The sequence below is a fragment of the Cnephaeus nilssonii genome (genome assembly GCF_951640355.1).
Source record: "Cnephaeus nilssonii genome assembly, chromosome: 15".
Lineage (NCBI taxonomy): Eukaryota > Metazoa > Chordata > Mammalia > Chiroptera > Vespertilionidae > Cnephaeus > Cnephaeus nilssonii.
In genome coordinates this window covers 7,647,466-7,670,545 of record NC_137086.1, presented here as the reverse complement: position 1 = coordinate 7,670,545, position 23,080 = coordinate 7,647,466, and the positions used below count along the sequence as shown (strand labels likewise).

At 39.4% G+C, this 23,080-nt stretch overlaps 1 protein-coding gene across 1 annotated transcript in view; it reads left to right on the top strand.

Annotated features, from left to right (window-relative positions):
• LDAH (lipid droplet associated hydrolase) overlaps positions 1–23,080 on the top strand; it is an 81,495-nt gene that overhangs the window by 41,439 nt on the left and 16,976 nt on the right. The window contains exon 5 of the mRNA XM_079792492.1: positions 18,257–18,491. Within this exon, the coding sequence (XP_079648618.1) occupies positions 18,257–18,491 (235 nt within the window). The remainder of the gene's footprint in view (positions 1–18,256; positions 18,492–23,080) is intronic.

Below are 23,080 nucleotides of genomic sequence, written 5' to 3'. Positions count from 1 at the left end.
GGCTTTGCCACTGAGAAGTGTGCCAGTTCGAGTTTTGTATTCTTTTTGGGACCTGTTTTTCCTCTGGACAGTTTTAGAATCTTCATCCCCATTATTATGTTTTACGATGATATTTTTTGGATTGTTTATCCTTTCTCATCTGGAAACTGGTTATGCTAACATACTGAAAACTTCTCTAGTATTTTTTTTCTCTTTGTTTTCTCCAGAAATGTTTCTCTTGATTTATTTTAGTTTCCATTGTCCATCTCTGTTTTTTTGGTGTGTTTTTTTTTAATTTTTGGTTGTATACATGAAAAATATGGGTTATTTTCCCAATTATATCTTGGAATTCATCTCATTGAACTTTGGATTTCAGCCTTCATGCAAATATTTTCTGAGATAATTTCTTATTTTTTGTTCCCGTTTTGTGTTATCCTTTCTACTATTTCATGGCTCACTCACACTCTCTGAGGACGACAAATTTTGGGAGTTTTGCTGTACTCCTGCGTTGTCTCTATTCATCTGAATCCCTTTGTTCGTGTTTTGTTTGTGTTAATCTGACTACTGTCATTGAAGCTTTCCTGAAATCCTGACATTCCTTCGTTCTCTGCTTATATTTAAGAAAGAAGCACTGAAAATCCTGGCAGGTTTTGTGTGGAAGTGAGTCTGGTCAGCTAGTCAGCATCACTGCAGGGTGTTGGACAGGTGTCCTGACATGTTGGGGGCTGCTCCCCAATGTTGTCACCTGTATGTTTTTCTCGGGAGCCATTCAGTTTCTCAAAAGACAAAAAAAAAATCAGATCTCCTGCCTGAGGGCAGCATCCTTGAAGCGAAACAGCACAAGAGGCTGAAGAGGCTGGGTTTTTAGGTGCGAGCGTCAGCACTTAGTGTTTGGACTTCCACTTAATCCCTCTTCATGGTGGCCTTTTCTGCCCCCTGTCTCTGCCCGGTGTACCCAGGTCAGGAAGCTCTCTCCTTCAGTTTTATACAGAACCCTCTAGGCCTGAGCTGGCATGGGGAGGAGGACTCGCTTGGAGGTACTGGACGGGGCAGTCATCCTGCGGGACTGAGTGCCCCTCACCAAACCCATTCATGCTGCCATGCGCCGTGCACTACCACTGCACCTGCTCCAGACTTAGAGCACAAAGGAAGCTCAGTCCTCCCGGAGTTCGGCCTGCTAAGGGGAGATGGTAACAAACATACAGATATGCATGAATCAGTATGCCCAAAGGTGACTCTCCCTTGATAAAAAGAGGGGAAGCCAGATAAAGGGGGTTGGAAGTGCCGTGGCTGGGGGATAGAGGGCAGTGGTGGACTGTCCTTTATTTTTTGACATTTTATTTGGAAATAACTTCAAACTCACAGAAGAGTTACAAGAATAAGAATAGTACATAGAACACCATCTACACTGAACCCAGGTTTACTACTGTTAATATTTAACCTCATTTGCTCTGCCTCTCTCCCACCCCATCTGTCTCCATCTGTCTCTCTCTCTCTCCCCCTCATACACACACACACACACACACACACACACACACACACACACACGACAGGGGAAGGGAGAGCAAGTGTATATGCAGTTGGTCCTCATCTGCGGGTTCCGCATCTGTGGATTCAACCAATAGCAGATCAAAAATATTTAGAATAAAAGTATTCCAGAGAGTTGATCCCGAAATAATACAGTATAGCAACTATTTACATGGCATTTACATTGCATTAGGTATAAGTAATCTAGAGATAATTTAAAGTATATGGGAGCACGTACATAGGTTATATGCAACAACCCTATTTTATGTAAGCGATTTAAGCATCTAATGAATTTTTTCATTTGGAGGTTCCTGGAACCAATTCCCTACGGATACCAAGGGACAAAAGTGTGTGTGTGTGTGTGTGTGTGTGTGTGTGTATTTCTCTCAGAACCATTTGGTGTGTGTGTGTGTGTGTGTGTGTGTGTGTGTGTGTGTGTGTGTTTCTCTCTGAACCATTTGAGCGTAAGTTGAATATATCAGAGTCCTTTACCCCTTTTGAGGTGAATGGACTTTGTAGTTGCTCACTAATATTTGAACTGGAAACGGAGTACCTGATTGCCATTTCCCTCATACAGCATTTTCAGATACCATGGAGCATTTTTTAATGGATAAATCAGTGACCCGTTGTCAAACAATGCAGTGTTTTGCTTCCGGAACACATAGAGTACTCCAGCTCCAAGTTTAGGGAATTGCCAAAGAGCAGTTTTTTAGTAGCAAAGTCGTCCTTTCAGATTCTGTGTAGCTTTGCCTTTGGAAACCAAGAAAAAGCTGATATTGCCCAAGACGCTAGTATCATGTGGGAGTTTTGTAGCTGTGGGCATGAGGGTGGGTTTGGTGTTGTCTCCAATCACTGAATTCTGAGGCTGTCTGGGGAACACCGTTCAGTTCGGAATGACAGGTGCTCTGTCGTAGCTCGTGGGACCACAGAGCAGCTGTGAAGAGTGATCGGCAGCGGGCCTGTGGGCACCCTTCTTTCTGTTTGAGTTCTTAGAGATTCCGAAAGACTCAGAGTGCATTTCAGGAAATTGTAGGCTGAGCAGAAGAGCATTTTGCATTAAAAGTAAATGCAATGGCAAAAGCTTGAGAAGAATAGTCTGTAGGGAAATTTTGAAACTATGTTTCCATTAAGTGCAATTATAAGTTATATAAATATCTCTATAAATATGCAAGCATTCTATGTAATTAGCAACCCTGACATGTAGATTAAATGCATGAAATGGCTTGTTTTTTTATATTAAGGTAATTAAAGTATAGAAAAATCTCTGCCCCAGGAGGTCTGAGAGTAATTCGCATGAATGGAAAGTGGTAAAAAATGGTCAATTTCAAGAATGCCATTTATCTTAAGCAAAGCTTATTGAAATGGCATAATTTTTTAATTTAATTTCATTTTTTTAATTAGAGTTGAAGTACAGTATCGTTTCAGGTGCACAGCGCAGTGATTGGACATTTATATAAGTTACAGAGTGATCGTCCCAATAAATCTATTACCATCTAGCACCCATACATAGTTATTATAATGTTATCTATATTTCCTATGCTGTACTTTACATCCCTAGGACTATTTCGTACCTGCTCATTTGTACTTTTTTTAAAAAAAATCTTATTGTTGAAAGTATTACATATGTCCCCCTTATCCCCCATTGTCCTCTCCCGGCCCACCCCTGCTCCCCAACCCAGCCCCCCGCCCCCACTGTCTGTGTTCATTGATTATGCTTATATGCATACAAGTTCTTTGGTTGATCTCTTACTCATCCCTCCCCCCCACACACACACTCATCCTCCCCTGCCTTCCCTCTGAGGTTTGACAATCTGATGCTTCTATGACTCTGGTTCTATTTTTGTTCATCCGATTATGTTGTTTATTATATTCCACAAATGAGTGAGATCATGTGATACTTATCTTTCTCTGACTGGCTTATTTCGCTTAGCATAATGCTCTCGAGGTCCATCCATGCTATTGCAAATGGTAAGAGGTCTTTCTTTTTTACGGCAGCATAGTATTCCATTGTGTAGATGTACCACAGTCTTTTAATCCAGTCATCCATTGATGGGCACTTAGGCTGTTTCCAAATCTTAGCTATTGTAAATTGCGCTGCTATGAACATAGGGCTATGAACATAGGGGTGCATATATCCTTTCTGATTGGTGTTTCTGATTTCTTGGGATATATTCCTAGAAGTGGGATTACTGGGTCAAATGGGAGTTCCAGTTTTAATTTTTTGAGAAAAATCCATACTGTTTTCCACAGAGGCTGTACCAGTCTGCATTCCCACCAGCAATGTATGAGGGTTCCCTTTTCTCCACATCCTTGCCAGCACTTGTTGTTTGTTGATTTGTTGATGACAGCCATTCTGACAAGTGTGAGGTGGTACCTCATTGTTGTTTTGATTTGCATCTCTAGGATGACTAGTGACTTTGAACACGTTTTCATATGCCTCTTGGCTTTCTTTATGTTGGCTTTTGAGAAGTGTCTATTTAGGTCCTTTGCCCACTTTTTGATTGAATTATTTATCTTCCTTTTGTTAAGTTGTATGAGTACCCTATAAATTGTGGAGATTAAACCCTTATCGATGAAACATTGGCAGATATGTTCTCCCATGCAGTGGGCTCTCTTGTTGTTTTGTTGATGGTTTCTTTTGCTGTTCAGAAGCTTTTTATTTTGATGCAGTCCCATTTGTTTATTTTCTTCTTAGTTTCCACTGTCCTAGGAGATGTATTAGTAAACATATTACTCCGGGATATGTCTGATATTTTGCTGCCTATGGATTCTTCTAAGATTTTTATAGTTATCCATCTTACATTTAAGTCTTTTATCCATTTTGATTTTATTTTTGTATATGGTGTAAGTAGGTGGTCTAGTTTCATTTTTTTTGCATGTATCTGTCCAGTTTTCCCAACACCATTTATTGAAGAGACTGTCTTGACACCATTGTATACTTTTGCCTCCTTTGCCAAATATTAATTGAGCATAATGGCTTGGATCGAATTCTGGGTTCTCTGTTCTGTTCCATTGGTCTATATGTCTGTTCTTGTGCCAGTACCAGGCTGTTTGAGAACAGTGGCTTTGTAATATAACTTGATATCTGGTATTTTGATCCCTCCAACTTTGTTCTTCTTTTGCCGAATAGCGGCAGCTATTCGGAGTCTTTTTTATTCCATATAAATTTTTGGAGTTTGTTCTAGGTCTGTGAAATATGCCATTGGTGTTTTAATGGGGATTGCATTGAATCTATAGATTGCTTTGGGTAGTATGGACATTTTAATGGTGTTGATTCTACCAATCCATGAACATGGTATGTTCTACTTCTTTATATCTTCCTCTATCTCTTTTTTCAATGTCCTGTAGTTTTCTAGTTTTCCAAGAACTAGGTATCTTAATTTTTTGTTGTTGCAATAGTAAATGGGATTATTTTTTTAGTTTCTCTTTCTGTGAGTTCATTATTGGTTTATAAAAATGCCATAGATTTCTGGGTATAAATTTTGTATCCTGCCACGTTGCTGAATTCCTTTATTAAATCTAGTAGTCTTTTTGATGATGTCTTTAGGGTTTCCTATGTACAATATCATGTCATCTGCAGATAATGACAGTTTTACTTCTTTTACAGTTTGGATGCCTTCCTGTTTTCTTGTCTGATTGCTATGGCTAGCACTTCTAATACTGTGTCGAACAGGAGTGGTGAAAGTGGGCATCCCTGTCTTGTTCCTGTTCTTAGGGGGAATGATTTTAGTATTTGCCCATTGAGTATGATGTTGGCTGTAGATTTCTCATGTAAGGCATTTATTATTTTGAGGTATGATCCCTCTATTCCCACTTTGCTAAGAGTTTTTATCAAAAATGGGTGTTGTATGTTGTTGTGTGCTTTTTCTGCATCAATAGATATGATGATGTGATTTTTGTCTTTCAATTTATGTGATGTATCACGTATATTGATTTGTGTATAGTATACCACCTTTGCATCCCCAGAATAAATCCCAGTTGGTCATGGTGTATGATCTTTTTAATGTATTGCTGGATACGATTTGCTAATATTTTGTTGAGGATTTTGGCATCTATGTTCATCAGGAATATTGGCTGTAATTCTCTTTCTTTGTAATGTCTTTATCTGGTTTTGGGATTTGGGTAATGTTGGCTTCAAAGAAAGAGCTTGGAAGTGTTCCTTCCTCTGGAATTTTTTTTGAATAATCTGAGGAGGGTAGGTTTTAGTTCATCTTTGAATGTTTGGTAAAACTCCCCTGTGAAGCTGTCTGGACCAGGGTTTTTGTTTACTGGAAGTTTTTTTAATTACTGCTTAGATTTCATCAGTTGTTATCAGCCTATTCAGGTTTTTCTATTCTTCCTGATTGAGTTTTAGAAGGTTGAATTTTTCTAGGAATATGTCCATTTCATCTGGGTTGTCCAGTTTGTTGGAATAGAATTGTTCGTAGTATTTTACAATCATTTGTATTTCTGTGGGGTCCATTGTTACTTCACCTCTTTCATTTCTAATTTTGTTTATTTAGGTCCTTTCTCTTTGCTTCTTGGTGAGCCTGGCTAGAGGTTCATCGATCTTGTTTATCCTTTCAAAGAACTAGCTCTTGGTTCTATTGATTTTTTGTATTTATTTATTTATTCTTTATGTCATTTATTTCTGCTCTGATCTTTATTGTTTCCTTCCTTCTACTTACTCTGGGCTTTTCTTGTTGCTCTCTTTCTAATTCTTTAAGTTGTAGGTTTAGATAACTTATTACCACTTTTTCTTGTTTTTTGAGGTATGCCTGTAATGCTATGAACTTCCCTCTCAGGATTGCTTTCACTGTGTTCCTTAGGTTTTGGATTGTTGTGTTTTCATTGTCATTTGTTTCCAGGATTTTTTTATTTCTTTTTTTATCTCTATTGTAACCCAGTCATTGTTTAATAGCATGCTATTTAGCCTCCAAGTGTTTGATTGTTTTTATTGTAATTGATTTCTAATTTTATGCCATTGTGATCTGATATGATTTCAGTCTTCTTGAATTTGTAGAGACTTAGCCTGTGTCCCAATATGTGATCTCTCTTTGAAAATATTCAATGTGCGTTTGAGAAGAATGTATATTTCGTGGCTTTGGGGTGAAATGTTCCGAAGATGTCAATTAGTTCCATCCGATCTAGTGTGTTATTTAGGATTGCAGTTTCTTTGTTGGTTTTTTTGTCTAGAAGATTTATCTAGTGATGTCAATGGGGTATTAATCCTTTGCACTCGCTTGCTTTTTTCTCGATTCCTTTATTCTAATGCTAACCATGTCGAGTCACACTTGACATCTGAGTGCAAAAGGTTAAAGTCCCCTACTATTATTGTATTACTGTCTATCTCTCCCTTGATATCTTCCAGAAGTTTTCTTATGTATTTGGTGCTCCTGCATTGGATACATATATGTTTACCAGAGTTATATCCTCTTGTATCAATCCCTTTAGTATTAGGAAGTGGCCTTCCTTGTCTCTTGTTATGGCCTTCACTTTGAGGTCAGTTTTGTCAGATATAAGTATTGCTACCCCAGCTTTTTTTTTTTTTTTTTTCATTTCTATATGCCTGAAAAATTTTTTTCATCCCCTCACTTTCAGTCTGTGTGAGTTCTTTGTTCTGAAGTGGGTCTCTTGTAGATAGCATATATATGGGTCATGTTTTCTTATCCATTCAGTTACCTTATGTCTTTTGATTGGAGCATTTAATCCACTTATGGTTAAAGTTGTTATTGATAGGTACTTGTGTGTTGTCATATTTATTCTTTATTCCTGTGTTCCTTCTTCCCTTTCTATTTCTTCTTTTTACAGCAGTCCCTTTAACATTTCTTGCATTATTGGCTTGGTGGTAATAAACTCCCTTAGCCTTTTTTTTTTTTTTTTGTCTGTTAAGCTTTTGATTTCCCCTTTAATTTTGAATGATAGCCTTACTGGGTAGAGTATTCTTGGGTTCAGTCCCTTGCCTTTCATTACTTTGTATATTTCATTCCATTCCCTCCTGGCCTGATTTGTTTCTGTTGAGAAATCATTTGATAGCCTAATGGGAGATCCTGTATAGGTAAGTTTCTGTCTCTCTTGCAGTTCTTAAGATTCTTTCTTTGTCGTTAACGTTTGCCATTGTAATTACGACATGTCTTGGTGTGGGTCTTTTTGGGTTCCTCTTGTTTGGGACTCTCTGTGCTTGTGAAACATTTTTTTCCTCCCAAATCAGGGAAGTTTTCTGTCATTCTTTTTTTTTTTTTTTTTAATTTGGAAAGGGTATTTATTTATGGAGCACCTAAATCTGTCATTATTTCTTCAAATAGGTTTTCTATTCCTTTCTCAGCTTCAACTCCTTCTGGCACCCCTATTATGTGGATGTTGCTTCATTTCATGTTGTCCCTAAGTTCCCTTAACCTTTTGCACTCGGCTGTCGAGTGTGACTCGACACGGTTAGCATTAAAATAAAGGAATCGAGAAAAAAGCAAGCTAGTGCAAAGGGTTAAACTCTCCTCCTGCTTTTTAATATTTTTTTCCATTTGCTATTCGGATTGGGTGTTTTGCTACCCTGTCTTCTAACTTGCTGATTCAGTCCTCCACTTCTTCTAGTCTACTGATAAAACTTTCCATTGTATTTTTTATTGCATCTATGTCATTCTTCATTTCCTCTTGATTACAGATGTTGGTAAAATTCTCATTCAAATGGTTTAGCATCCATATTACCATTACTCTGAATTCTTTCTCTGACATATTGTTTGCCTCTATTTCATTTATTACCCTTTCTGGCAATTCCTCCTTTTCTTTCCTCTAGGGATTGTTTCTTTGTCTCCCCATTTTGGCTGTCTCTTTGTATTTGTTTCATGTAACGTGTGTTGTTGACAATTTCAGTACCTGGGTGACCTGCTTGAGGTCTGAGAAATTGAAGCACCTAGTTGTCCAATTGTCCAGGATTCCTTAGCCCAGAGGCTGGGACTTCCTTGAGTCTTATGTCCTTAATGTCTTGCTCTTAGTTGTATTCCCTTCCTCCACGGTTCTGGTCCCTCAGTTGTCTGCTGCAGGTGCTCAGGGTCAGCTGGGGACAGGTGCACAGATCCTCTGGTGTGCAATGCCCTGTGAGGCCGCAGAGCCCTCTGGCATACAATTCACTGAAGGGCCCCGGCATCCAGGACATGGGTGTGCCCTAGTTTCTTCTGGTTTGCCCCATCAGCCTGGTCTTGGGGGCTCCACAGGGCACCAAGCAGGGGTCCCTGGCCAGCACCATCTGTGCTGTCCTTGGGTCAGAGTGGGTGCTGGGCCAAGTGTCCCTGGCCGACACCATCAGTGCTGTCCTTGGGGCTGGGTGGGCACCGAGTCAAGTGTCCCTGGCCAGCACCAACTGTGCTGTCCTTGGAGCTGGGCAGGCGCCAGGTCAGGCAGTCCTAAATGGCATAATTTTTTAACAGTTATCAATAGTTAACGCATCTCATGCTTTACTTCGTATGGTATGGAGTTAATTGTTTCTGAAGCTGAATGTTTCGAAACACTTGTAAGTATTGGCCTGTCTCTAACAATAATGGTACTGATTGGCTTAGCCCTTGGGAATTATGTCACCAAATGATAAGTATTAGTCAGAAATTCTTTTGTATGCAAGTATGTAGTGTTCGTAATGGTTAATGGCATGGGCTCTAAAATACCTCATCTTAGTTACTTTGTAGCTAAACCTTGGTTTTCTCATCTATGGAATGAAGACAGTTACTTGGTATGGTTGTGTGTGTTGAAAGCGATAATATATATAAAGTGTATTAGTGTAGTAGATAGTGAGCTATCACTACTGTTGTTATTCTAAGCAATTCCCTACGGTGGGGCATTTCCTGTCTTGTTGATGGATGAAATTGTTAAGACAGAATATATGATCTCAGAAAGCAAGCTCTTGACCATTCAAATAGAACTGTATTTGCAGTTTATACAGGTGATTAAATAAGATGAATAGTCTTACCCTAACAAGAGGAAAACATGGCCTTATGGGGAGAAGAGATCAACTAAACTGAAATTACTTCTAGGTCTATGCTTTGACTACTAGCCACTAAATCTTTGAGGGCTCTCTGATTTATATTGCACTAGAGGCCCGGTGCACAAAATTCGTGCATGGGGGGAGGGGGTGTCCCTCAGCCCAGTCTGCACCCTCTACAATATGGGACCCCTCAAGGGATGTCCGACTGCCATCTCACAATCCAGGACTGCTGGCTCCCAACTGCTCACCTGCCTGCCTTCCTGATTGCCCCTAACCACTTCTGCCTGCCAGCCTGATCACCCTCTAACCACTCCCCTGCCAGCCTGATTGATGCCTAACTGCTCCCCTGCCAGCTTGATTGCCCCTAACTGCCCTCCCCTGCAGGCCTGGTCACCCTTAACTGCCCTCCCCTGAAGGCCTGGTCACCCCTAACTGCCCTCCCCTGCAGGCCGGGTCACCCCTAACTGCCCTCCCCTGCAGGCCTGGTCCCTCCCAACTGCCCTCCCCTGCTGGCCATTTTGTGGCAGCCATCTTGTGTCCACATGGGGCAGCCATCTTTGACCACATGGGAGCAGCCATCTTGTGTGTTGGAGTGACGGTCAATTTTCATATTACTCTTTTATTATATAGGATAGAGGCCTGGTACAGGGGTGGGGGCCAGCTGGTTTGCCCTGAAGGGTGTCCCGGATCAGGGTGGGGGCTCCCTAGGGACGTGGGGCAGCCTGGGCGAGGGGCCTGTGGTGGTTTGCAGGCCGGCCACGCCCCCCAGCGACCCAAGCAGAGGCCCTGGTATCTGGGATTTATTTATCTTCTATAATTGAAACTTTGTAGCCTTGAGCGGAGGCCAGGGCAGGCCAGGGTGGGCGGGAAGCTTGGCTTCCTCCATCGCCAGGGGCAACCCAAGCCTCTGCTGGTTCCAGCTCTGTGGCCACCGCCATATTTGTTGGGTTAATTTGCATACTCGCTCCTGATTGGCTGGTGGGCGTGGCTTGTAGGCGTAGCAGAGGTATGGTCAATTTGCATGTTTCTCTTTTATTAGATAGGATGTTCTCTAATGTATAAAAGGAATCATATAAAAGGAAAAACTGTGTGCCTTGTTTGCTTGTTTCCAACTTGTGCAGTGGGGAAGCACCTAGCCATTACTGCAGCAGGTGGACTCAGCTAATCAGCAGATAGGGAAAGTAGCAGTAATGCTGTTCTTTTGAAGATGTGGAAGTAGCATTTATCATGGCTTCATAACATGGGCATCATTGCTTTACCCCAGGGGGAAAAAAATGGATGCATATGTGTAAATTATCTGAATAGTAAGGTTTATTGAGGGTTTTTTAGATTTTACTCTTTGTGTTTTTTTTAATGCCTCTATTTAATGAACAGAATACACAGAAACCACCTGTGAACATCACACTATTTACCTTTAAGTCATTTCCTAGCTTCCTTTCTGAAAATTGATTAATAATAATAAATTCAGGAAAAAATTAACATCAAAGTACTATCTCAAGTCCCCAAGAAAGCACACTCTATAGAAAGTCCCGTTGTGTGTATTTACTTTCCTGTACTATTCAAGAGAGCATGGCTGTGCTTCATTATCAAAAGTTGACTCTGGTAGATTTCAGATGAGAATGTGAAATATAAGAAAATGTTTCCTTAGAGTAGAATGAGTTGGCCAGCCTAGAAGTTCTTTCTTTAATGAGACAGTAACATAAGAAAATGTTTTGTCATGTACACAGATTTGGAAACCTTCTCTGCACAGCTGTTTTATAAAATTGGGTATACTTCCTTGACCTCGGTGATTTTTTGGCCAATAGATTGCTATATGAATAAAAGAAGTTTTTATTACTATGACTTATCCTATCAAATGTGGACTATAAATTTCATTGAAATTATTATTATGATATCTAGGAAAAGTATAAGTTTCACCCAACAGGTAATAACTGTTGTTCTCCAAAGACAAAAGAGGAAAACCTAGTCTCACCAACTAAATATTAGTTGTGATGAACAGTATTTGGTCTTCTTATGTTTTTGAGAGGCAATGATGCATTCAGAGCACATATTAGAACTTCCTCATTGCTTCGGTGCATTCCCATGATTTCAGAGTACACTTTAATTTTCAATTTGTTATTGATATGGATCAACCAAATGCAACCCTGTAGTTGCTCATGTATTTTTAGAGTTCCCCTTGCATGCAGTTTTGTTTAACATGGGTCACAGTAATGGATCATTTATCTGAAGTAATGGATTGCTTCCTCTTTCTGCCAGCTGATTGGATCAGTCTGAAGTTCCTTATGTATGTGGGTTACATAACTAGTATGGAATCCGTATGGTGCATTTATTAGTGTGACAGTAACTGTATTAACCATTTATGTTCTCTAAATCTTTGAAGATGTTGCAATAAACACAAGGAATCCTTATTTTGAAGTGAATAAACTTGAAACTAAATTGAGCAATGAGTTATCATAAAAGACTAAATTACCAGGCTTTTGGGGAAACAGATCTTTTTTCCTTAGTTGATTGTTCAGAGGTGGGGGGCGGGGGGTGTCACAAAAACATTTATTTCTAACTCTCCCATTTAAAATATTTGTACTGTGTTTTAGCATCTTTGTCTGCTTTCATAAACAGAGTACAATAATTTAGTTTTATTTTCCCAATGAAGAATTTGTAGCACCTGAGAGTCCTAGTCTGAATAATTTCTCTTATAATCTGCAGTGCTGTTATAAATGCAGATTATTTAAAAGGATTAGGATTAAATATACTGACCTCATATTATTCCTTGGAATTCATTTTTAACCAGATCCCTGAGAGTAGTTGGTTGGTTATTTACTAATATGGTTCAAAGCGACCTGGAGAAGAAAATGAGATTGAGAGTTGATTAAATTCCAGTTAGGGGAAATTGCATTATTCAGTGACACCTGATTTTCCAGGTATCATTTATAGGACTTAGTTGAGGAACCTGAAAATAAGCAAAATTACCTTTGTACTTTCAAAATTAAAAAGCCCAAAGAATATAAGAGCCCCGTGGTTTAGAATGTCTCATTTGAAGCTTGCTAACTCACTTTTATCCGCAATCCCAACCACATTAGAAAATCAGTTGTTTACCAGATTAATAAATAAAAGGAGAAAAATCACACAATCATCTCAATGGGTACAGAAAAGATATTTGGTAAATTCAGCAACCATTTATGATTTTCAAACACAGTTAGCAAACTACAAATGGATGAAATTTTTTCAATCTGACAAAGTGTATCTATAGAAAACCTTCAGCAAACATCATGCTTTATGGTGATTATATTGAAGATATTTTTTGGGTCGGAGCCAGAATTATTTCTACTGAGTATTAAGATTTTGGCTAACTCAATAAAGTAAGAAAAATAAATAAAAGAGATAGCTATTTGAAATGAAGAAACAGCACTGTTTGTTTGTGGATGGTATGAGTTTGTATTTAGAAAATCCAAAAACATCTACAGACAAGTTATTAGAACTAGTAAGGGACTTTAATAACTTGCTGGACACAGAATCAACAAGCAAATATCTTCTATGTTATATAAGCAACAGCCCTCAGAAAATGATGTTTTTAAAATATCCTATTTACAAAAGCATAAAAATAATAAATACCTACTTATGTGACAAAAGTTGTACATGACAGCTACCTGTAAAATGTATAAAACATTTTAGAGTCACTAAAGATTTATAATAAAAGGAGAACTACGCATGTTCATGGGTTGGGAAACTCAATATTGTAAAGATATTACTTCTTCTCAAATTAATTTATAAATTTAGTATAGTTCCAATCAGAATCTCAAAAAGATGTTTGTGGAACTTGAATAGCCAATTCCAAAATGTTTATGGACATGCAGAGAGCCAAAACTACCCAAGACATTTTTGAAGAGCAAGATGGGGTTTAGCCTACTCTACCCAATATCCAAGTGTATTATGAGCTTTAGTAAATAAGGCATCGTGCCCTCGGCGCTGAGTTGGACAAGCAGGCTGGTAGAACAGATTGGAGAGCCCTGAAAAGGACCTGTTTGCATATACACGGGATTTACGACAGAGGAGTCACTGCAGAAAAGCAGGCAAGGGCAGCCTTTGCACTTAGTGCTGGGCCAATTGGGTTTCCATATGGAAAAGAATTAAATTAGACCCATATTTCATACCACACACAAAAACTCGTGTCAGGTCGATTATAAACCTCAATGTGAAAGACTAGGCCATAGAGCTTTTAGAGGTATTATTGAAGAATACTGGCTGCCAAGGAGCCTGCAGTGACTGAACTTGACCGACCTGGCTTCTTTACCATAGCTTATAGAGCCAGGTGGGACTGTGCTTGGCCGAGGCTGAGAAGTCTGTTTCTTCATCATCTCCTTTGCTGCCGCTGCAGCTGCTATCAAGAAGCCTGCTCTCAGCCTTGACGGAGAATTCTTCCCAGGGTAGGGAAGGTGGCTTCTCTCAGCCCCTCGGCTGGGAGGCCTGGCAGGGTAATGGGAAACGCTACCTCTCTAAACACCACAGATGGATTTTTATGAATCCACCCCTGTTGAAATCTCTTAAGTTTTGTTTAGTCCAATATCATTTGCAGGAATAAAAGGACTCGTGTTATTAGAACTACCCAAAAGATGGTGGAAGAATTCTGAAGGTGAAGGGGTGGCATCCATGCTTAATTGTGGCAGCACTCCAGATGCTGGAAAACTTGCCATCATTTCTACCTCTCAGATTTGTAAAGCATGCTGCTTGGTGTCCAAGTGGGATGCCAGCTCCCTGGACTGAACTGCTAACAGACAGTGTGATGAAAAGTCACTTTCTGTGTGAGCTCCAGACACCCACTGCAGTGACCTGTGGGTCGCGATTTGTGACAAGCCCCACAGGTTGAGAGCCGCTGCTGTAGAGCCTAAGACCATCGGAAAACACAGATATTTACATTACGATTCATAACAGTAGCAAAATTACAGTTATGAAGAAGCAACGAAAATAATTTTATGCTTGGGGGTCAACACAACATGAGGAACTGTCTTAAAGGGTCGCGGCATTAGAAAGGTTGAGAACCACTGGTATAAACCCATTGCACTTCCGGCAACCGGCTCTGATGGGAGGATTCTGGATCATCCCTGACATTCTGGAGTGGACACTGATATCATTATAATTTCCGCGGATGCCTCAGAAGGCCTTTATTAAGCACAGTCCATGCAGCATCTCTACTTGGTGCTTGAGCAGATGCCAAGGTGGGAGAAACTCCTGTATTCTGGCTGAAACCCCGAATCCATTTGAAAAGTGTGTTACGAGTATTTTGCAATCTGTTGTTGCCAATCCAGGATTTTAAAAATCACCTGAAAAGGCTGTGATTCCCTCCTCCCAAAGAATGTCTTTTATTCTCCATCAAGGCCATGTTGGTGTTCAGGGAACAGTACATTCTTACTTACGTAACAGAGGAGGAAATCTAGTAGAGGTCGAGTTGTTGTGACCAAAAATGATCTGTCATTGTTGGGAGCAAAGGAAAAGTCTACAGGAAATGGCTGAGCAGTTAGCTGACAGATATGACCAAGGGAAAACAAGAGGATATGGCTAGAAAGAAAAGAGTCCTCCACAGTTTTCACCCTCAAATCCCTTTTCTCTATTAATAGGAGAGACATGAAGGCAGAATTACAGGTGCTACCTGATCAAGTTTAATGTTTGGGCAATGCCCTCAAACAGGTTACTATGAAAAACGACAAGAGACCAAGTCCACCAAAACCCACCTTTACTCTAAGATTCTGACGGGAAAAGTGCACTCAGCCCATCCAGAGGGAGGAATGTAATACGTAAGGGAAATGGCAAGTGACTGATACCTGAAATCACAGGAACAGACTCACACTGAAGCTAAACACAATGAAGGCTTAAACCCACACTGTAGAACAGATAAGAGGTAGTATTATCTAATTCCTAAAACATTTTTAATGAAAATATATCTTCATGATTTGAGGTTAGAGAAGAATTTCTTGAACCAGGCACAAAGAACAATAACTAGAAAAGAAAAAACTGTTAAACTCAACTGCATCAAACTTAAGGATAATACGAGTTGAACAGGCAAGCCAAGGACTAACACAAGAAAATGGACTGGTATGTAGAATAAAAAACAGCTCCTACAAATCAATACAAAAAAAAGACAGGAAGCCTAATAGAAAAATATGCAAGAGACTTGAATAAGTACTTCAGATGATGTAGAAAATGTCCAGTAAACATTTAAAAGCTATCCAACCTTATTATTCATCAGAAACACAAATCAAAACCATAATGAAATACCGCTATACACCAGGTGAGTCAAAAGTACAAAGTTTGCCAGTACCAAATATGGTGAAGATAGGAAATAATGTAAACTCTCATGTCTGTTGTTAGGGGAGTAAATTGGTACAACTACCTTGGAAAACTATTTGGAATTATCTACTAAAGCTGAACATATGGACACCATATGACCCACTCTTTCTACTTCGAGCTGATATAGTCAACAGAAATACATGCACACATGCACCAAGAGACATGTATAAAAATATATAGTTCATGGCAGCATATTTATAGTTCCTCTGTATTGAAAACAACCCAAATATCTATCAGTAAATTAAATAAGTTGAGGTATGTTCATATAATGGAAAACTATATAGCAAAGATAATCTATTGCTACATATATCAACATGGGTGAATCTTATAGGCAATGTTGAGTCAAGGAAATAAAACCTTAAAAATGTAGTGTATTAGTGTATGATTGCATTTATATAAAGTTCATTAACAGACAGAATTTAACTATAGTATTAAGGGATATATGTATTCGTCTGCTGGAACTGCCATAACAAAATACCGTAGACTGTGGCTTAAGCAGCTGACATTTATTTTCTCTGGAGGCTGGAAGTCCAAGAGCCACATGCCAGCATGGTTTCTGGTGGGTCTTCTTCCTGGGTTGCAGATGGCCACCTGCTCCCTGTGTGTGTTCACCAGGCCACCAGACCTCCTCTTTGTGTGTGGTGAGGAAGAGAGCAGCTCCCTGGGGTCTCTCCTTATAAGGATAAGTAATCCTATCAGCCCCACCCTATGACCTCATTAACCTTAATTACCTATCTCTAGATACAGTCCCATTGGAAGTTAGGGCTTCAACATATACATTTGGGACAAAACAGTTCATTCTGTGGCAGGATGAAAAGTAATAATGAAAAGCAAAACAAGGAAGTGATTACAATATTAAGGGATGATGAGTATTCATATAAAGCAAAGTCAGGAAGTCAGGATAGAGGTTATCTAAGGTATGAGCAGAAAAGGAGTTGTGATTACAAAATGCCATCGTGGCTGGGTTTTGTTTCTTGACCCACATAACCATTCATCTTATAAATTATTGTTAAATGTCACATTTAAATTTTGTATACTTTTCAGTATGTGTTATACCATACAATATAAAAGGGTTTCTTTTTAAAAAGCAAAACCATTGTGTTCATTCTCATTTTCTGTTCTACAATCTGTTAACATTGATGCTCTATTCCATTTTGTTACTTTATTTTTGATAGGGGATTGTGCTTTACTGTTTTGACTTCCGATTCCTCATAAAAATTGTTTTTATATATTAATTTTTAAATATTAATAACTAGAGGCCCAGTGCATGATTGAATCATTCACGTGTAGGGTCCCCTACACGCTTTCGCTTTCGATCACGGGGGAGCTGGGTGCCTGTCTGCTGGTGCACCAGGCCTTTCAGAAGCCTCCAGCGTGGCGGTGGCTTCTGAAAGGCCTGGTGCCTGAGCGGACAGGCACCCAGCTCCCACGCTTTTGCTTTCGATCTCAGGGGAGCTGGGTATCTGTCCGCTGGTGCACCAGGCCTTTTAGAAGCCTCCGGCGCGGCGAAGGCTTCTGAAAGGCCTGGTGCCTGAGCGGACAGGCACCCAGCTCCCCCGCTTTTGATGGTCCGCGGTGGGACGTGAGCTCGCTGCCCCAGAGCCTCCTTCTGTGCCGCAGCACAGCCATGGCGCAGACGCTGAGCTTGAGCTGCCGCTGGCGACGCGAGCTCAGCGTCCCGCCGGCCCAATCGGCCACCCCGAGTCCTGCCCCCCCCCCGTGCCTCCTGGCCAATCGCGGGCATAGCGAAGGTACGGTCAATTTGCATATTTGTCTATTATTAGGTAGGATGGTAAATTTAAGATGTTTAGTGATGCTCTTTTTTCTTCTGGGATATTTTTAAAATATATTTCCTGATATTATAAGGAATTCAGTTGAAAATATATTTTTGTCCTTAAACATTTTCCCATGTAGATAGAGATTTCCAGCTTCACTTGTCCCTCGCCTGCACTTTATTAAGGTTGAATCCGTTGTTAGAAATATATTTGGTCCTATTAAAGATTCTCTTTGGCTGGTAAGATTAAGAAATAGAGGAGGTTTTCAAAAGTGGACTATCCCCAAATATAATCAATAAAAGAAATGCTGACTAGATAGTTTTTATGTGGCTCTACTTTCTTCTGATATCATTGAATCAAGTTGTTATAACTACTAAAATAGTATATGTCTACTTGCATCAACCCTTCAAAGGGATTCTGAATTGCTATCACAGTCAAGAAGTTACCTAGGAATCTGATTTCCTCCTCACCCTGAAAATTAACCCCACCAATTCAAGGGACATCCTAATAATCCTAGCCAGCTTGGCTGTGGGCTAAGATGGCAGTGGGTGGTGATTCTTAGTCTGAACACATCTTTAGTCATATTCCAAAACCCAGTCATTTGTCGATACTACATAGAAGAAACAATAAATCATTAGGTTATTTATCCCTTAAGAAACTTTTCATCAACATATGCTTTCTCTTGTAGATAATTCGATCCTTTCTGCTCTTTCCAACAATTGAGCGAATGTCCGAGTCACCCAACGGCAGGATTGCCACTCCATTTTTGTGCTGGCTTCGATATGCTCTCTATGTTTCTAGCTACTTACTACTTAAACCATGTCCGGAGACAGTCAAGTCCTGGCTGATCAGAATGGCCCTTCAAAGGATGAACATGCAAAGTGAATTTTCGGTCCTGAGTGTGTTGGAGCCATTCTGCCTTGGTAAGCACATTTAAAATATATGGGTTTATTCTTCAATCAGAAAGCATTAAGAAAATAATCTCAGACAATGGATGAATATCAACCAAGGAATTCTGTGTTGGATTTTTTTCTTCCAAAAGTTTAAAACTAGAAATAAAATGAGAATAGAGAGGGGAGTTCTGTTTGATAGATAGAAAAGACTCTTCAAGTTTTAATTTTAAAACCTTATCCTGCTATTTCTCCACTCTTGCTGCAGAAAGGTGAGAAAGAATTTTTCTGTACAAAGTATACTTGGGGATCAAACCAGCAACCTAGGTATATGCCCTGACTGGGAATCAAACCCAGAAAATTTCAACTTGAATCAAAAAAGACAATAGATGCCAACACCAAAATGGCAGAGAATTATTTGGCAAAGATTTTAATGCAGCCATTATAAAATGCTTCAATGAGCAATTAGTGAACATGTTTGAAACTAATGAAAAAAATAGAAAGTGTCAAGAAAGAGATTTAAAGAAAACCTGAATGGAAATTTTAGAACTGAAAAATACAATAACTAAGATTTAAAAATTACTAATTTTAAAAATTAAAAATGTAAAGGCTCACCAGGAAAGTAGAAGGGACAGAAGAAAGAATTGGTAGACACGAGGTTAGAACAGTATAAATAGAAATTTCCCAAATTTGGCAAAAGACATAAACCTATAGATTCAAGAAGCTAGATGAATTCTAAATGGAATAACCCTAAGAAAACCACACCATAATACATCATAACCAAACTTTTAAATGCTAAAACAAAGAAAATGTCTTGAAAGCACCTAGAGAGAAATGATACATTAATTATGGAGAAAAATCTGAATGACAGCTGGTTTCTCATCAGAATTTTTAGAGGCCAAAAGAAATGACACATATTTCAAGTGCAAAAAGAAAAGAACTATCAATACAGAATTATATATTCAGTGAAAATACCCTTCAGGGGAAAAATAGGAAATTAAGACATTTTCAGATGAAGGAAAACCAAAGGAATCTGTAACTATAAGATGTAGCATAAAAGAATCTCTGTAAGAAGTTCTCTAAACATTAAGTGATAAAAGAAGGAATCTTGAAACAATAGGAAAGGAAAAAACAGCAGGAAAAAAAGTGAGAAATTATATTTTTCTTCTCAAGATTTCTAAATTATGTTTAACAGTTGAAGCAAAGATTATAACACTCATATGGTTCTAAATATATACAGAAGAAGCATTTAAGACAATTATAAGTAGGGGAGGGTAAAGGAACAAAAAAGGAAGTAAGATTTCTCCATTTCACTTAAACTGGTGAGACATCAATACCAATAGACCATATATATTGCAATACCTAGAGTAACCACTTTAAAATCTATACAAAGAGATACTCAAAAACACCACAAGTAAATAAAAATTGAATTTTAAAACACATTCAGTAGCCCTAGCTGGTTTTGCTCAGTGTTAGAGCATCCGTCCATAGACTGAAGGGTCTCGGGTTTGATTCTAGTCAAGGGCACATACCTCAGTTGCAGGCTCAATCCCCGGCCCAGCTGGGGTGCATGTATGAGGCACCCAACCGAAGTGTCTCTCTCACATGGATGTTTCTCTCGCTGTCTCTATCCTCCCTTCCACTCTCTCTAAAAATCAATGGAAAAAATATCTTTGAGTGAGGATAAACAATACAAAACAAAAAGAAATTCAGTAATACATAGAAAGACAAAATAAAGAACATAGAGAAACAAAAAAATAGAAAAAAATAATAAAATGACACAAGCTCTAACATACCAATAATTACATTAAATGTAAATGGCCTAAATACATCAGTTAAAAGACAAGGATGGGCAGAGTGAAATAAAAAAAAACATAACTATATACTGTCTTCAGAAAACTCAGTTCAAATAAAATGATTTATGTAGATTGAAAGTAAAAGAATGGGAAGATACATATCATGCAAATGTTGGTCAAAAGGAACCAGGAATGACTGTGTTAATACAGGTATCCCCCACTTTCCAAAGTTCAAATTGCACCACTTTCACAAAATACTTACATTGTTAACCTGTTTTCACTAACTAGAAGAAATTCAGAGGATTTTCACTTAAAAACAAAACAAAAAACATTACCACACTAATGTTGGACTTTTGCACAACGGGAACTTTTGAAAGCAGGAGATACTCTTCACTTTGTGCCATTTGGCTTAGGAAAGGTTTCATAGGAATGTTCTACTTTCGGATAGCAGGGGAGACCTATAGCAGGGGAGACCTGTATCAGACTTCAGAGCAAAGAAAATTATCAGAGACAAAGGGACATTACATAATAGTAACAAAGGGGGCAATCTATCTAGAAGATATAGGAGTCCTAAATGTGTATGCACCAAATAAGATTACTACAAAATATAAGAAGCAAAAGCTGACATAACCGAAAGGAGTAATAGACAAATCTACAAACATATATGGATACTGAAACACCCCTCTCTCAACAATTAATAGAACAAGGCAGAAAATTAACAAGGATATAGGGTAATTCAATAATAGTATCCACCAACAGGATTTAATAGACATTTATAGAACACTCCACCCAAAACATCAGGATTTTTTATAGGCATTAGATTGGCAACAACCTGTACTTCCCTTATGTCTCCTTGGAAATATTTTCTAAACCAAAATCAGGACATAGGATATAAGAAAGTTTTACTTGTTTCTCTATGTGTATTTAATGACCTATATACAGTTGTCCTGCAGTATCCATGGGGGATTGGATCCAGGACCCACCGTAGATACCAAAATTCAAGATGCTCAAGTCCCTTGTATAAAATGGTGTAATATTTGCATATAACCTATATCTGCATATAGATTACTGCAGGGTATGCCTACACCTCACTTCATTTGAGTGCATTTAGAATACTGTTCAGCACATAGAAAATTCAAGTTTTTCATTTTGGAACTTTCTGTGCTTTTTAAAAATATATTTTCTACCTGAGACTGAATTCGCAGATGTGTGGCCCATGGATACAGAGGGTTGATTGTAGTATGTTACCTATAACAAATAATCAAGTGTTTCATGTTTTTAATCAAAACAGGTAATTATTAAAGATGTTTTCCAGTTTTTTTTTATACCAGAATTATAAACACCCTTGTAAAGAAGTGGTCTTCATAAGCTGCCCTTGAGAGAAAGGAATGCTCTACTTCCAGAGAGCAGGGGAGGCCTGTATCAGATAGTAGACTCAGACTTCCCAAAAGTGCGCGTTATGCCACCTCACTTTTACGAAAGACCAACATCAGTGTGGTGATGTTTTTTTGTTTTGTTTTTATGTGAAAATCCTCTGAATTTCTTCTGGTTAGTGAAAACAGGTTAACAATGTGTTGTGAAAGTGCAGCTTGAGAGAAGTAGTCTTTGTAAGCTGCAGTGACTTGGCCTGCTGCATCTTCCAGCAGCCCCATGTGCAGGCATCAAGGAGCGAGACAGTTTGGACACAGGACACATTCCTCTCCGTGACTCGGCAGCTAGAGCCTTCCAGCTCTATGCATTGTTGCTTGGAGAACCCTGGGATCCCTTTCCCATACGTCCATAGTAGGTATACTATATGCAAAGTAGACCCTGTAAGTGTAAACCAAACCCACCGCTCAGCCACATTGCTTCATCTCTGTTCCAAACAACCAACCTGTGAACAAACATGTGAAGCACAGCCCTCCTGTTTTTGACAACCCTTCCTCCTCTGATTTTTTTTTTTTCCTCTTCATTCTAGACCTGGCCTTCTGATGTTCAGGTAACCAGTACTGCAGTGGTCTCTGAGTATTTTCCCCCATTGACCACTCAGTCTGTATAACCTTGGGTAAAGATAAAGGGGCTAGAATACCTGTCTTCTTTCTTCTTAGGGTTCTTGGTTCAGTCTCCTAGTAGGGACTCTCAGGTGCTCCTTAACCAAGCATCTCAATCCTCCTAGCCAGCTATTCCCAGCATCCCCTTTGAGTCCCATGTCACCCTTGCCTCCTCTTGCAAACAACTACAGCAGAAGCCACCTTTGCCCAGGCTTGCCCTGGCCGTCCCTTAAGTGATTCCTGTTACCTTGCTTATTACAAGTAGAAGAAGGTCCCTGCTGAGAGGAAACAATACTTATACGACACTGGCCCTTGCAGGTGATTCGTGGACTCTTCCCAAGCTTGTATCCCATGAATGGTGAAGGTAATCGGCCACTTGAGTCGGTGGCCTGGTTTTCAGGTTACACCAAGAGAGGGGTTATCAAGAGAAAGGAAGACCAGGTCCAAGGTCCTTCTCAGGGGCCCTTCTCACTGTGCCCTCTGGACGTCCCCCTGCAGACCTGTTTCTCTGTGGCCTGCATCCAGACAATGACCTTCAACATGCCAGCTTGACTTTGAGGCCTTGCGGTGTTTGCACATTATGTAATGTCTGTGCTTCGGGAGAAATCTTACGGAAACAAACGGAGGAAGTTTGCCAGTCCAAGTAGTGGATAATAAATCCTGCCTGTCGAGATGGAAACTGATTTTCTGTAGCCTTCGGTTTGTGCACACATTTTGTTGTTGTTGTTGTTGTTATTGTTGTTGTAAGGTCTGAAAAATTCAAGGAACCAACATATTCAAGTCTTTCAAATGCTGT